The 16,445-nt window shown below is 26.9% G+C and overlaps 3 protein-coding genes across 3 annotated transcripts; all 3 read right to left on the minus strand.

Moving 5' to 3' along the window:
* Positions 1–287: 287 nt before the first annotated feature.
* Positions 288–2,414, minus strand: LOC127286619 (uncharacterized). Its single transcript, XM_051313109.1, has 4 exons — positions 2,341–2,414; positions 2,073–2,180; positions 1,856–1,981; positions 288–751 (listed from the first exon to the last, which is right to left on the minus strand). Exons 2-4 carry the CDS (start codon positions 2,178–2,180, stop codon positions 617–619), a joined length of 369 nt encoding a protein of 122 aa, XP_051169066.1. The 5' UTR covers positions 2,341–2,414; the 3' UTR covers positions 288–616.
* Positions 2,415–5,738: 3,324 nt separating this feature from the next.
* On the minus strand, positions 5,739–13,083 carry LOC127286617 (uncharacterized). Its single transcript, XM_051313107.1, has 4 exons — positions 13,064–13,083; positions 9,501–9,608; positions 8,998–9,408; positions 5,739–6,190 (listed from the first exon to the last, which is right to left on the minus strand). The coding sequence occupies exons 2-4, from the start codon at positions 9,606–9,608 to the stop codon at positions 6,056–6,058; spliced, it is 654 nt and encodes a 217-aa protein (XP_051169064.1). The 5' UTR covers positions 13,064–13,083; the 3' UTR covers positions 5,739–6,055.
* On the minus strand, positions 11,440–15,509 carry LOC127286618 (uncharacterized). The gene is made up of 4 exons (XM_051313108.1): positions 15,126–15,509; positions 12,796–12,903; positions 12,408–12,704; positions 11,440–11,778 (listed from the first exon to the last, which is right to left on the minus strand). The coding sequence occupies exons 2-4, from the start codon at positions 12,901–12,903 to the stop codon at positions 11,632–11,634; spliced, it is 552 nt and encodes a 183-aa protein (XP_051169065.1). The 5' UTR covers positions 15,126–15,509; the 3' UTR covers positions 11,440–11,631.
* Positions 15,510–16,445: the final 936 nt, after the last annotated feature.

Consider the following 16,445-nt stretch of genomic DNA (forward strand, 5'->3'; position numbering starts at 1 on the left):
TTATGATAAAGAGTAAATACTTCATTATCGACACTCAAATGGTAATATTTAAATGTAGATCTCTATTTTTCTATTTAAAAAAAAGGGATAATTAATAGCAAAATAAAATTATTGTTAGTACTGAATTATTAAAATTTTTAAAATAAATGAGGAATTTAACAAATTTCAAAAATCATGCATAACGTCATATATAAATTTGATATCAGTATTAATTATATAAACAATTTATTAAATTCTATTTTTTTATACTTATCTTCTTGGGGAATTGAAATAATTAGACAGAAAAGTAATTGTTAGAAATAATTAATTTAATTACATTGAAATTAGCAGAAATTAGTAATTAATACTAATTATACATAGAGGGTGATTTTTAAATTCCGAACCATCTAAATTTTGTTTTTTTAATTTTACTTTTTTTATTTAAAAAATGAAATTAAAAAAATTTTTCAAGTGGTCCGGAACATAAAAAACACTATGTATATTAATTTTGAATTATTAGAGGAACAAAAAATTTATTACAACAACAAACCAGGTGTCTTAGTTTATATATTTGAATAAAGAATATACTTTTTTAAAAAAAAATTTCCTGGTTATTTTCTATAACAAAAGGAAAAATTTATGGGCAGGACACATGGGCTCCGTTACTTCTTGTTACCTCAGTTGTACAATGTCCATTTTGACATGTTTGAATTGTACATCGTACATTCGTGCAAGTTTTAGTTAGCCGGATTCCGTTTCCTATACAACAACTCTGAAATACACAAAAATAAATTCCTTTTTATTTTTTAACTTCTAACAGAATATTTGAATTGAATTAATTTGAGCTTGAAAAAATGATCTACTAGACCCATATGGTGCCAGTTACGGGTTAAAAAATTGCATATTTCAGGATAATTCAATATATCAAAAAAAAATTCAAAATTAATTCAAAATTGATAATTTTTTTTTGACAAATCATATCGATATAATTATCACATGAAACACCTAACTCTGAACCAAGAAGTTTTAATGACATCTAATAGATGTCACTTTGCTGATAAAGTCGAATTCTTCAATTTCGTAATTTTCAATAATCTTAGGGCCGGTTTCACCAACTATGGTTAAAAGTTAATCAGCGATTAAAGCCAAATAAACCGCTCATGATTGGTCGGTTAGGGATTTAATCGCTGATTAACTTTTAACCGGAGTTGATGAAACTGGCCCTTAATCAGCGATAAATAGTATTTCTTTATAAAATATATCTAACAATTCAATATATCGATAATACGATTTTTATTATTTTCCCAAATATGAAATTTGTTAAGAATAAATTTGTAGATAAAATATTAATATAATCTGGCACATGACTAAATTTTCTTTAATCTAATATACTTTTTTAGCCTCATCTTTATCTAATCTAATTATTACTTGGCCTAAATATTATTTGACATAATTATTATATTTAAAATAATTTTCATCTAGCCTTATTATTATTATTTGGGCTAACTAAATTTCATTTTATCTAATAAAATTTATAATCATAATTAGGCGAAAATAATTCATTTAAATGTTCAGGAAAGTTTCGCGCTAAACATAATATATAAATCTTTACATAACTTTCAATAAACATTACATTTAAATATTCCAAATATTGCAAGTAAATATTAACTAAATTTTCAGGAAAGTTTTGGTGCTGTGGGGGAATTGTTGCTTGCTGATATGTGAATCTAACCTAATTCTAACTAGGAATAAAATTTGTTGTAGATAATTTTTAAACTGAATTTGAGGTAAAAGTTCTATTTTTTTCGTGTGTTCTACTGTAAATTGCTTTTTTCAATTTAAAATCAGAAATAAAATAATTGCAAAATCTCATTACCGCCATCGCAAAACCACCAGAAAAAAATTGTGGAAAATTATATGGGTACGCCTCTCTAATGGGCCGTGATTTAAAATTGTTCTCCTTGTCTGGTATCGATTCAGAATTTGTATCAATGATTTTATTCTGTAAAAATCAAAATTTTATTTAGATTTAAAAAAAATTAAAAGCATTTAATGCGAAAGAATTTATTGCACAATATAAAATAAGTACTTACAAATTCAGATATTTCGCTTTTATTCTCAAACTGTACAACAGATGGTACATGGAGCGATTGAGCGAAGGGCACAAAAAGAGTGCAAAATAAAATTGCAAAGTAATACATCTGTAAATATAAAATTAAAGAAAAAATGAATTAAACACAATATCGATAAAAAAAATACCATTATATTAAAAAACAAGTTATATAAATGTTTTAATTTTCATTCTGAAAAAATTATAAATAATTTATCAAAATTTTAGAAAATAATTAAAACACTTCTTGCCCTTATTCTCCAAAAGTAGTGTAGAGATTTACTAATAAAAAATTTGGAAGTAATTACATTTTAGATGATGTCTGTATATATACTCAAAAAATTATAGATATGCTCCTCTGTCGATAAAAAAAATATGCTTACATAAATTTAATTCACTTGAATCAATATTGATATTTCAATAGTTTTAATTCTACGTTTAAATAGAATGAAACTATATATCTTGTAAATCATTTGTATTACGTACATAAAAGTAAAGATGATCGTTTATACATTTTATTGACAATAAGTTGTACGTAATAAAAAATATAGTAAATTATTAAATATTAATATTTTTATTAACGTATTGGAATATTACAATAGATTTTCACACGTCAATATTATATATTATACAAAAATATATTTACATTAGTTGTAAGTGCGTCTCTAACTGACGTTGGTATACTTCAATAATTAATTTAATAATATACATAATTCATTTTCTTAAAGTATATTAATCCTAAAAAGCACATCTGGGGTAGAAAACTAACCCAGAAAAAATTCAAATTTCAGTATTTTTTTTTTGCAGATTTTGTGGTTTTTGTAATTTTTTATCCATATTTTTGCTTCTGTTAAAAACCAAAAAAAACTCTCTTCATACTTATAAAACAAGATGGGGGTCCCTTTTTATAAAAGAAGTTTATGTTCATTTCATGAACATTTTGCAAAGCAAAAGATTTGCTTCCTCTTGGAGGAAGCAATAAATTAATAATTTATATACATATTATTTTTAAAATATGATAAATGATTTCAAAAAATATATCTTTTTCCACCTTTTCCACTCTTTCAACCGTTTTATTGCTGTTATCGACTGATTCCGGTATAATCGCTTTTTCCGTTACAGTAGATTCCGGTTCAATCTTTTTAGTTTGAATTTGTTGAATTTGAATCATGAATTGAATCAGTTTCTTTTGACGTAAGGAATAAGATTATTATATGTATTGCCTTTATTTTAGCTTTGAAACAATTTTTTTATTAAAATCGATTTTTTGAAAAAAAGTAAAAAAAAATTTTTTTTTAGGGGGTACTTTCTAAAATTGTTATGTTCATTTTGAGATATTAATGTGACAAATGTACATACCGAATTTTAGCCAAATCCGTTAAAACGTATTAACGATATCGTGTTCACAAAAACTTTTTTAACTAAAATATGAATTTTTGAATTTTTTAATTTATTCTTTAAATTTCAATGAAATATAAACTTTATATATACCAATCGATTCGTCTTGATATGAGGAATACGATTTTACTATGTATTGCCTTTAATTTTGCTTTCAATAAATTTTTTCGATTAAAATCGATTTTTTTGAAAAAATGCCAAAAAAATTTTTTTTGTGGGTATTTTCTAAAATCATTGTGTCCATTTTGAGATATTGATGTGACAAATATACGTACCAAATTTTAGCCAAATCCGTTAAAACGTATTAAAGTTATCGTGTTCACAAAAAAATGGATCCACACACACACATACACACACACACATACATACATCCGGACAATTGATCAGGGACTTATATATGACATTTATAAATAGAAAAAAATTTGTTTGGTGCATTTCTAATAATTTCATAATTTGAAGGACTACATAGCTTTTTCGTTAAATATGAACATTCTAGCAAAAAAACAATTTTGGGGTTGTTTTCTACCCCAGATGTGCTTCTACGTATGAGCCAGCTATGTTGTGCTGTCTAGGATTAAAACTTATAGAACGATTTTCTTTTATTATACATAGAATTTTGATATAACCAAAAATACACTTCACAGAATTTTTATTTGTCAGAAATTGCAAATAACCAAACAAACAATCGACAATAAGATTTCTGAAGGATTTTTAATATTTACCAAATTACAATTTTCTTTGATAATTTATATTTTTTTTTAAATTCGCGCCAAAATCTTACTATCGATTGTTTGTTTAGACAAATAAAAAATTCGTCGTTTTAAGAATTCTATTAAATAACAATTTGTGCAAATAATATAATTACAACACTTTTTAATTAAAGCCCTTATATTATGGATTAAAATATAACTAATCAATTATTTCATTTTTTAAATTATCTTTATTACATACGACACATAATTAATTTAATTACATTGAAATTAGCAGAAACTAGTAATTAATACTAATTATACATAGAGGGTAGGGTGCCCAAAAAAAAAGTCAACTTTTGAATTTCTATAACGCAACCCCAAAATTTTATTCTTTAGTAGAAAAAAAAGATACGTATTTTTTTAAAACAATTTTTATCAATATTTAGAGGTCGCGCTAGTCGATTTTTCCTTAAAAAATGGATTTTTTGGGTTAATTAACTATTATATAGGTAAAAACAATGCAAAAAAGTTCGCACCTTTCACGAAATTACTCTAATGTTATCGCCAAATATCCACCTTGTGCAAACTGAAAAGAAATATATGATTTAAAGATAAATATTGACATCAAAAGTTGAAAATTTGAAATCGAAATGTAGAAATGGGTTAAAAAAATCCGTAAATCATTTTTTAACTTATAGTAGTTACTATGATTTTGTTGTGTGCTCAAATGCCTGTAATTTATACTATATGTGATTACGAAAAAATAACCTCTAAAGATAACCTGTACATTTTTTTGGCACCTATGACATTTCTGATGGATATTTTTGCAAATAATAAGTTCGAATCACATTATTTATTAGTTTTTCGAACCTTCAATTACGAATTAGATATTAACATTTCAAAGTTCAACATGGCGAAACCAATATGGCGGAAGTTTTTTAAAAAATCAGGCTAATTTGATGGAAACTTGTTATTCGGGGGTTTTTGAGGTCGCTGAATAAGAATCTGAAATCAATTTTACAAAATTCAAAAACCCAATATGGCCAACCAAAGTTTACATCTAATTCGTAATTGAAGGCTCGAAAAACTAATAAATAATGTGATTCGAACTTATTATATGCAAAAATATCCATCAGAAATGTCATAGGAGCCAAGAAAATGTATGTTATCTTTAGAGGTTATTTTTTTGTAATCACTTATAGTATAAATTACAGGCATTTGAGCACACAACAAAATCATAGTAACTACTATAAGTTAAAAAATGATTTACGGATTTTTTGAGCCCATTTCTACATTTAGATTTCAAATTTTCAACTTTTGATGTCAATATTTATCTTTAAATCATATATTTCTTTTCAGTTTGCACAAGGTGGATATTTGTCGATAACATTAGAGTAATTTCGTGAAAGGTGCGAACTTTTTTGCATTGTTTTTACCTATATAATAGTTAATTAACCCAAAAAATCCATTTTTTAAGGAAAAATCGACTAGCGCGACCTCTAAATATTGATAAAAATTGTTTTAAAAAAATACGTATCTTTTTTTTCTACTAAAGAATAAAATTTTGGGGTTGCGTTATAGAAATTCAAAAGTTGACTTTTTTTCTGGGCACCCTAATAGAGGGTGATTTTTGTGTTCCGAAACCTCAAAAAATTTTTCTTTAATTACACTTTTTTTATTTAAAAAATGAAATTAAAAAAAAAATTTTAAGTGGTCCGGAACATAAAAACACTATGTATATTAATTTCGAATTATTAGAAGGACAAAAAATTTATTACAACAACAAACCAGGTGTCTTAGTTTATATACGTGAATAAAGAATTTATTTTTTAAAAAAATTTTTTTCTTGGTTATTTTCTAGATCAAAAGGAAAAATTTATGGGCAGGACACATGGGCTCCGTTACTTCTTGTTTCCTTAGTTGTACAATGTCCATTTTGACATGTTTCAAATGTACATTTTACGTTCGTGCAAGTTTTAATTACATACTTTCCATCTCTCATATCACAAATCTGAAATACACAAAAATAAATTCCTTTTTATTTTTCAACTTGTAACAGAATATTTGAATTGAATTAATTTGAGCTTGAAAAAATGATCTACTTAACACCAAATGGTGTCTTTTTTAGCCTCATCTTTACCTGATCTAATTATTACTTGGCCTAAATATTATTTGACATAATTATTATATTTAAAATAATTTTCATCTAGCCTTATTATTATTATTTGGGCTAACTAAATTTCATTTTATCTAATAAAATTTATAAGTGCTCTTTAGACATGCGCAGTAGAGCTATATGCACTGTAGGCATGAGCAGTAGGGTTGATTAATCTTTGGAACTGCGCAGTGGGGTTAATTGAATTTTTTACATGCGCAGTAGACTTAAGTGCCCTTTATACATGCGCAGTAAGGGTAATTAAACTTTTTACATGCGTAGTAGAGTTAAGTGCACTTTAGACATGCGCATTATGGTTAATTTAACTTTATACGTGCGCAGTAGTTATACGTTAAATTTACATGTGCGCTATAAAATCCATCAATATTTGGACTTGCGCAGTGGTGTTAAGTGCACTTTAGACACCCGCAGTACGATCAATTAAATTTTTTACATGCGCAGTAAAATATTTGCGCAGAGGGGTTGAGTGCATTTTAGACATGCGCAGTAGAATCAAGTGAACTTTGAGCGTGCATAGTAGGGATAAGTGTCCTTTAGTTATTATTAAATATGGTTTTGATTCGTCTGAAACTTGTTATACAAGGGCGTTCAGGGTCGCTAATTATGAATCCAATGCCCTGAGAAAAATGTTTAGTCAGAGAGCAACCAAAATTTGGTTAAGCCAACAAAAAAATGTTGTTGGTATTTAAGCAACCAAACTATTTGTTTGAGTCAACCAAAAAATTTGTTTCAGTGTTTTTTGTTGGCATAACAAAAATGTTTGGTTGATCAAACAAAAAGTTCCTTTTTGTAAAATTAAAAATTTTATTCTACCTTATTTCTTTTCGTTTTATCTTTTTTATTCATTTCATTATTTATTTATTATCAATTTAACATTGAATTTATATTTATCCAATTGAAATAATTGAGGACTTTGAAAAATCTCATCTCCGCCTGGGATCAAACCTCTGTTTTAAAACTAAAGATCGGGAGCTCTGACCACTGGACTACCCATCCTTGTGAAAGATTTAAACTAACTGTTCTCTTAAGCTATGAGATGAGAGCGAATCAAATTATTTGGTTGTCGCAGTCAAATTTTGGTTAGGACAACAAACGATCATTTGGTTTTTTAGACCAAATTATTTTGTTGTCGTAACCAAATTTTGGTTGGAATTTAAAAATGTTCAACCAAATAATTTGGTTGTCCTAACCAAATGTTTGGTTGAGATAACTCTACGACTTTGTTTCAGCCAACCAAAATTTGGTTACACTCAAAAAATGGTTTGGTATAGCTAACTAAAAGTTCGGTTTTCCCAACTGAACTTTTCGTTTGGTATTGACCTGACCGAACTCAGCAGTTGTGATGACCAAACGAGTTAGGTTGTCCTTAATTTAGTTGAAATATAATAAACATTTTAGACTTACAAATTTTTTACCATTGCTAAGAATGTTTTTAATAATAATTGGCATTTCATAGGCTTTAAGATTTTTGTCAAAGCCGAGATTTCCGAACTTTTTGCAAATTAGACATACTTTTTACATTAGAATCAACTATTAAATTTTTTTGAATAACTTTAAAAGAAGGAACAATACACTCTTCACACAAGTCTTAAATAACGCGCACATTTCTTCTCTACATTAAATACTTTTGCATGTAATGCATTTTACACTAACACATACATGATTTAGGAAAAAATCAGGCAAAGTAAAAATAAACTGTTCACCTCTGAATTTTTCTATATATTTGTATTCACTAAGAAGTCGAACGTAATTAATTTTTTCACTTTATCACTTCTCACTAATATTTTAAACAATTAGTCTTTAAAATAAAGAGGTGAATTAATTGAAATTAAATTAATTAATTAATTCACAAAAAATACAAGCTTTTTTGTGTTGACGAACGAATTAAAAAAAATTTGCCGTTACTCCAGGAGTAAATCCTTGCAACTGAAGCGTTTTCATGCCTAAAAGGCAAAATGAAAACTTTTAGATTTGACAACATTGAAAAAAAGTATTTGGCAACGTCGCATTTCGAATTTTTCAATGTTTGAAGAAAAGCATTGATTTATAAAACCCTTGCAGAAAAAATGTCTTAAAAATCAAACATCGGCCGGTCAGGCGATCCCCGGCGTGCTAAGGATATAAAGTCTAAATTTTGCTTCCAGATGGTGACGGTCCAATTTCAAGTTAAGGAGTACCATAAAAATTTTCTAAGTCCCACTTTTAAAGTAGTGGGGATGACATAAATCGTTTTGTTGGAAAGTGTTTGTTTGTTATAACCGAACTTCGGTTAATATAGCCGAACTGAAACAACCATTCGAGTTTAGTTTTAACAACCGAACCACTTAGGTTAAGACAACTATTCATTTGGTTTCAACAACTGCTCTACAGTCAACCGAACTCGGTTTACTTATAGTTACCAAACCTCTTTTTTCCGTGTACAAGAAACAAAATTACCTAACCAAACAATTTTGTTAAAAACACTAAATTTTTTTTCTCAGTGCACAGCGTATGATCTAACCTAATTCTAACTAGGATGAAATTTGTTGCAGATAAATTTTGAACTGAATTTGGGGTAAAAGTTCTATTTTTTTCGTGTGTTCTACTATAAATTCTTTTTTCAATTTAAAATCAGAAATAAAATAATTGCAAAATCTCATTACCGCCATCGCTGCACCCGCAGAAACTGATATTGAAAAATTATATGGGTACGCCCCTCTAATGATCCCTGGAACTGAAGTAATAGTTATTGGTTTGGATGATGTTTGTGGAGGATATGAGATCGCTGGACCTGTAGTAATAATTATTGGTTTGGATGATGTTTGTGGAGGATATGAGATCGCTGGACCTGTAGTAATAATTATTGGTTTGGATGATGTTTGTGGAGGATATGAGATCGCTGGACCTGTAGTAATAGTTATTGGTTTGGATGATGTTTGTGGAGGATATGAGATTGGTCGAAAGTTTGTCATTGGTCGAGAAACTAGCATTGGTAACGCCTGTCTAATGAGCCGTGATTTAAAATTGTTCTGCTTGTCTGGTATAGATTCAGAATTTGTATCAATGATTTTATTCTGTAAAAATCAAAATTTTATTTAGATTTAAAAAAAAATTAAAAGAATTTAATACGAAAAAATGTATTGCACAATATAAAATAAGTACTTACAAATTCAGATATTTCGCTTTTATTCTCAAACTGTACAACAGATGGTACATGGAGCGATTGAGCGAAGGGCACAAAAAGAGTGCAAAATAAAATTGCAAAGTAATACATCTGTAAATATAAAATTAAAAAAAAATTAATTAAACACAATATCGATAAAAAAATACCATTATATTAAAAAACAATTTATTTAAATGTTTTAATTTTCATTCTGAAAAAATTATAAATAATTTATCAAAATTTTAGAAAATAATTAAAACACTTCTTGCCCTTATTTTCCAAAAGTAGTGTAGTGATTTACTGATAAAAAATTTGGAAGTAATTACATTTTAGATGATGTCTGTATATATACTCAAAAAATTATAGATATTCTCCCCTGTCGATAAAAAAAATATGCTTACGTTTTAATTCACTTGAATCAATATTGATATTTCAATAGTTTTAATTCTACGTTTAAATAGAATGAAACTATATATCTTGTAAATCATTTGTATTACGTACATAAAAGTAAAGATGATCGTTTATACATTTTATTGACAATAAGTTGTACGTAATAAAAAATATAGTAAATTATTAAATATTCATATTTTTATTAACGTATTGGAATATTGCAATACGTAGATTTTCACACGTCAATATTATTTATTATACAAAAATATTAAATAAAAATAACTGACGTTAGTATACTTCAATATTTAATTTAATAATATACATAATTCATTTTCTTAACACAGAAAAAAACTGAACTCAGAATGAGCCGTGTAGGCGGCTCATTTTGATGTGCAACAAAAATGAACCAGGTTGGTGGCGCCACTGTCTATGTCGTTTAGCATTAGCTCTATTTGATTTGCAACAAAAATGAGACTAGATTTTTTCTGTGAAAGTATATTAATCCTAAAAAGCACATCTGGGGTAGAAAACTAACCCAGAAAAAATTCAAATTTCACTATGTTTTTTTTTGCAGATTTTGTGTTTTTTGTTGTGGTTTTTGTAATTTTTTATCCATATTTTTGATTCTATCAAAAACCAAAAAACGCTCTCTTCTTACTTATAAAAAAAGGAAAAAAATTATTTATAATAAAGTTATTTTTCGTTAAATATGAACATTCTAGCAACAAAACAATTTTGGGGTTGTTTTCTACCCCAGATGTGCTTCTACGTATGAGCCAGCTATGTTGTGCTGTCTAGGGTTAAAATTTATAGAACGATTTTCTTTTATTATACAGAATTTCGATATAACCAAAAATACACTTCACAGAATTTTTATTTGTCAGAAATTGCAAATAACCAAACAAACAATCGACAATAAGATTTCTGAAGGATTTTTAATATTTACCAAATTACAATTTTCTTTGATAATTTATATTTTTTTTAAATTCGCGCCGAATTCTTACTATCGATTGTTTATTTAGACAAATAAAAAATTCGTCGTTTTAAAAATTCTATTAAATAACAATTTGTGCAAATAAAAATTCGGACAGTTTAAGATTTATTATATTGAAAATTTTCAAATTTCTCATCGATGACAGAAATTTTGTCTCGTTTTGTGAAAAGTTACGCACAAAGGAAAATAGAAAAACAAATAAAGTAACTTTTATACACGGAGAAAAATGAAATTTTGAAAATTATCAATTCAGTCCTAGTAATTGAGAAATGCGAATCCACGATGAATTTTAGGAGATCCTCAGGTACGAACTTTATGTTGGCCCAAAATTGGGCCAACTTTGCAAAGGTTGGCACAATCGACCATCGGCCTTACTTTGGCCAGAGTTGTGCCGACCATATGTGAATTAAAATAATTGTACAGAAAAGGAATTGTTGTAGAAATTAGATTAGATAGATATTTTATTACTGCTTTATAAAATGTTACATTTTGTGTTATATAGGAATTGAATAATGCCAAAATACTTATTATATTATGGGTTAAAATATAACTAATCAATTATTTCATTTTTTAAATTATATCTTTATTAAATACGTCACATAATTAATTTAACTACACAGAAATTAACAGATATTAGTAATTATTTCTAATTATATATATTAATTTCGAATTATTAGAAGAACAAAAAATTTTTTAACAAACCAGGTTTGTTAGTTTTTCCAGATTTATTTTCTATATCAAAAGGAAAGATTAATATTTGCAGAACCTAAGATTTTCTTCGTTACTGATACTTCCTGTGTCTTTATGTGTACAGTTTCCATTGTCACATGTTACAATTGTACAATCTAAACTCATGCAAATTTTAATTTTATACTTTCCACTTGGCAAACAACAGCTCTGAAATACACAAAAATAAATTTTTATTTTATTTTTCAACTTCTAACAGACTATTTTATAAAACTATTAAATTAATAGAGATTGTTACGGTAAAAACTCGCAACAATTTTTTGTTCTCCCTGGTCTTTTATAATATTGTATGTAATAATATATATATATATATATATATATATATATATATATATAAAATTAACTTAAATTTGATTGGCCTAAAAGTAATACGTACTAATTATTCCCTGGCGGATTACTTCAAGTATATTTTAAGCGGTTTCACTTAGAATTCGCTTAACTTTACTCAGAGTGAAAATTAATCAATAAATTTTATTTGATTTAAATAAAATTTTATTTGACTCAAATATATGTTTTATTTATGTCGAATAAAATTTTTATTTAAAACAAATGAAAAGTCTAGTTGGTGCTGAGACAAATATACGTTTCTTTAACTCTAATAAAATATATTTGGTTTAAATATAATTTTTTTCTGCGCGTATATCTTAATTGTTGCTTGTTTTAATATTAATGTAACCTAATTATAAAATTCCAATTTGTAAAACGCTATTTTAATTTAAATTCTAAATTCTTTTTTCATTTAAAAAACAAACATTAAAGAATTACAAAACTTTCATTACCGCGATCGCTGGACGTGTAGTAATAGTTATTAGTTTGGATGATGTTTGTGGAGGATATGAGATCGCTGGACCTGTATTAATAATTATTGGTTTGGATGATGTTTGTGGAGGATATGAGATCGCTGGACCTGTAGTAAGAGTTATTGGTTTGGATGATGTTTGTGGAGGATATGAGATTGGTCGAAAATTTGTCCTTGGTCGATAAACTAGCATTGGTAACGCCTGTCTAATGAGCCGTGATTTAAAATTGTTCTGCTTGTCTGGTATAGATTCAGAATTTGTATCAATGATTTTATTCTGTAAAAATCAAAATTTTATTTAGATTTAAAAAAAATTAAAAGCATTTAATGCGAAAGAATTTATTGCACAATATAAAATAAGTACTTACAAATTCAGATATTTCGCTTTTATTCTCAAACTGTACAACAGATGGTACATGGAGCGATTGAGCGAAGGGCACAAAAAGAGTGCAAAATAAAATTGCAAAGTAATACATCTGTAAATATAAAATTAAAAAAAAATGAATTAAACACAATATATCGATAAAAAAATACCATTATATTAAAAAACAAGTTATATAAATGTTTTAATTTTCATTCTGAAAAAATTATAAATAATATATCAAAATTTTAGAAAATAATTAAAACACTTCTTGCCCTTATTCTCCAAAAGTAGTCTAGTGATTTACTGATAAAAAATTTGAAAGTAATTACATTTTAGATGATGTCTGTATATATACTCAAAAAATTATAGATATGCTCCCCTGTCAATAAAAAAATATGCTTACGTTAATTCAATTCACTTAAATCAATATTGATATTTTAATAGTTTTAATTCTACGTTGTAATAGAGTAAAACTGTATCTTGTAAATCATTTGTATTACGTACATAAAAGTAAAGATTATCGTTTATACATAAGATGTATGTAATAAAAAATATAGTAAATTATTAAATATTCATATTTTTATTAACGTATTGGATTACTACAATAGATTTTCACACGTCAATGTTATAAATTATACAAAAATATATTTACATTATTTGTGACATTATATCTATTTATATTATTTTGTACGCCAAAAATATTGAAATCAAAATTTTTTTAAAAAATTAAATTATGTTTATGTTTAGAAAAGCAAAAAAATTAAATAGGAAACTATTTGGGAACCTATCCCAAATTCCGATATAGACTAAAATATCGCTTCCGATTTAGTTTTCTACATAAATTTCGATACATAATCCCATATGGTTTCTCATATTGTTTTCTACAATTTTTATTATATACTTTCCGTTGTCGGAATTTTCGATAGTAATTAGTAATTGTACACTGAATAATAAAATTATAAACAATCATTTTAATATCATTACTATATTATAAAAAGATATCGCCGCCGCCGCTGATTCAAGAATGAACGCTAGGCGAGAACTTCGATGCTACATGGGAACTCACAGTACTCGCATACCATTCAACTCACGAAGCATTCAGACTCACGTACCATTCATAATTTGTCTCAAATAAACACTAGGCGAGAATTTTGACGCTACGCGAGAGCTTACAGTACTCGCCTACTGTTCAACTCGCGAAGCATTAAAACTCGCGTACCATTCAGAATTTGTCTCGAAAATTTCATATATTGTACTATCTATATCAAAAAAATAAGTTAAAAATTAACATAACATCAATACTCAAGGTCAAACGACAGCAGAATAATAGATTAAAACGAACATAACTCAAAAATCAAGGACATATTTCAAAAACCAAAGTTTTTGATGGAATAGAGACGGACATAACCTCAAAATTATTATTAGAGTTATAATTTTGCTATAAAATTTATAGTTTCGGATAAGAATAGCCCTGCTATCGAATAATGTTAAAAAGTGAAGATTTTACTTTTACCTGACTTGGAGAATTGAAAATTATTATTTACTATTACTTTAATTCTTTACATTTAAACATTTAAATTGAAAGCATTTAATGTGAAATAAATTTATCGCTTCACTTCACTTTCACTTTCTCTTCACTTCACTTTCACTTTCACTTCACTTTCACTTCACTTCACTTTCACTTCGCTTTCACTTCACTTTCCTTCATTTCTCTTTCAATTCATTTTCACTTCACTTTTACTTTACTTTCACTTCACTTCACTTTTACTTCACTTCACTTCACTTCACTTCACTTCACTTCACTTCATTTCACTTCACTTTCACTTTCCTTCATTTCACTTTCAATTCACTTTCACTTCACTTTTACTTCACTTCACTTTCACTTCAATTTAGAACAAATTTTTCAAATTAAAGTTTTCATACAATGGAGATATTAAATTTATTTAAATTACAATTTTTTGGTATACAATTTTGAATATGAATAAAAGAGGTTAGAAATTATAATTTTTAATATTTAAGAAATATTTTTTAAAAAATGTTTTCCATTTTAACAGATTTTTTGAAAAGAAAGACTTTGCCAGATGACGATATGACTAAATAAAAACGATGCAAAATAAAATTATTAAATGACCATCTTCATCTTCTAACTATCTGGCGGATAGTTGGAAAATTAACGTAGCGCGAAATTCAAACTGCATGAAGGAAAAACTGTAAGTATAAAGAATTAAAATTAAAAAAATTATTTATGACCATTATAACATTAATTAAGTTTTGTTTAATGCAATAGTATGCATTCTTAATTAAATACATTTTCAAGTAAATGTTTATACTTACAATTTTTCCTTCATGCAGGTTGAATTTCGCGCTACGTTAATTTTCCAACTATCCGCCAGATAGCAGTGTTTTTCTCTCTCACAAACAACATCAATCGGTTAGGGTATAAGTATCCGTTTCACCGTTTATTGCGGATGATTTTATATATAACCCTTGATCCGAAGGGAAATGATAATGTTATTATATATAATAAAATATAATATATAAATATAACAAAATTTTTTATTATATTTCAGTTTTAATAATTAATTTTTTTAATCTTGGCTGAAGTTTGATTTTTTGTCTTTTTGAATATTGGGCCAATATTGAAATTCGAGCCTTTTTGCATTGGTCTCTACACTCCCAGCCTTGGACCAATATTGGTAAAAATAACTTAGTAGTGTAGAAATTACTGATAAAAAATTGAAAATTAATTAAATTTTAGAGGATGACTGTATATATATATACTCAAAAAATTATAGATATTCTCCACTGTTGATAAAAAAAATATGCATTACGTAAATTAAATTCACTTGAAGTAATATTGATTTTTTAATAGTTTTAATTTTACATTGTAATAAAGTGAAACTATATCTTGTATTACGTACATAAAAGTAAAGATTATCGTTTATACATTCTATTGACACTAAGATGTACGTAATAAAAAATATAATAGAGTATATAGTGGGGCGAGATCACCATTTGGCTTTTATTTCCGTATTCTATGACTTAGAAATTTGTCGTTTCACGTAAATGTCATTTGTGGCAGTGTGCATATATGCCCTGAGTTTCGATTCAATTAATCAAGAAGCAGCAAAAAATGACAGAGTCATTACTGAAATCGAAACTTATTTCACAACTTTTTTTTATTTTTCGCCAAAATTTTATCAAAAAAAAAAAAAATTTAACGTAATTATTTTTTATTAACCCCATTGATTGTGAAATACGCCATATACACGTACTTACAAAAAACTTAAAAAAAAACAAAAATTATCAAATTTACATCACACTGACGTTATTTAAGATATTTTGTACGCTAAATCCGAATTTTACGTTGATATATTGTATTTCTAAAAATATATATTTGGAAGCGAGAAACTTAGTATTTCCTTAAAAGGGTATAAACGAATGTCCTTTTCCTACAGCTGCGATTTGACACGAAGGCGCTATCTTTTTAATATACTCATATACTACGCCTGTAGTGTTTCTCGCTTACACCTGCGATTTCATGACAGAGGTGTGCTCTTTCTAAATTATGTATTTTAATCAGACAAACCCTCTTTGTGGGTAATAAAAAAGAAAGAGATAGAACTAGCGACACAAGACAACGGAATTATATAG

Source organism: Leptopilina boulardi, unplaced genomic scaffold (assembly GCF_019393585.1).
Source record: "Leptopilina boulardi isolate dan_hultmark-lab unplaced genomic scaffold, ZJU_Lbou_2.1 LbouV2_362, whole genome shotgun sequence".
Taxonomy (NCBI): domain Eukaryota; kingdom Metazoa; phylum Arthropoda; class Insecta; order Hymenoptera; family Figitidae; genus Leptopilina; species Leptopilina boulardi.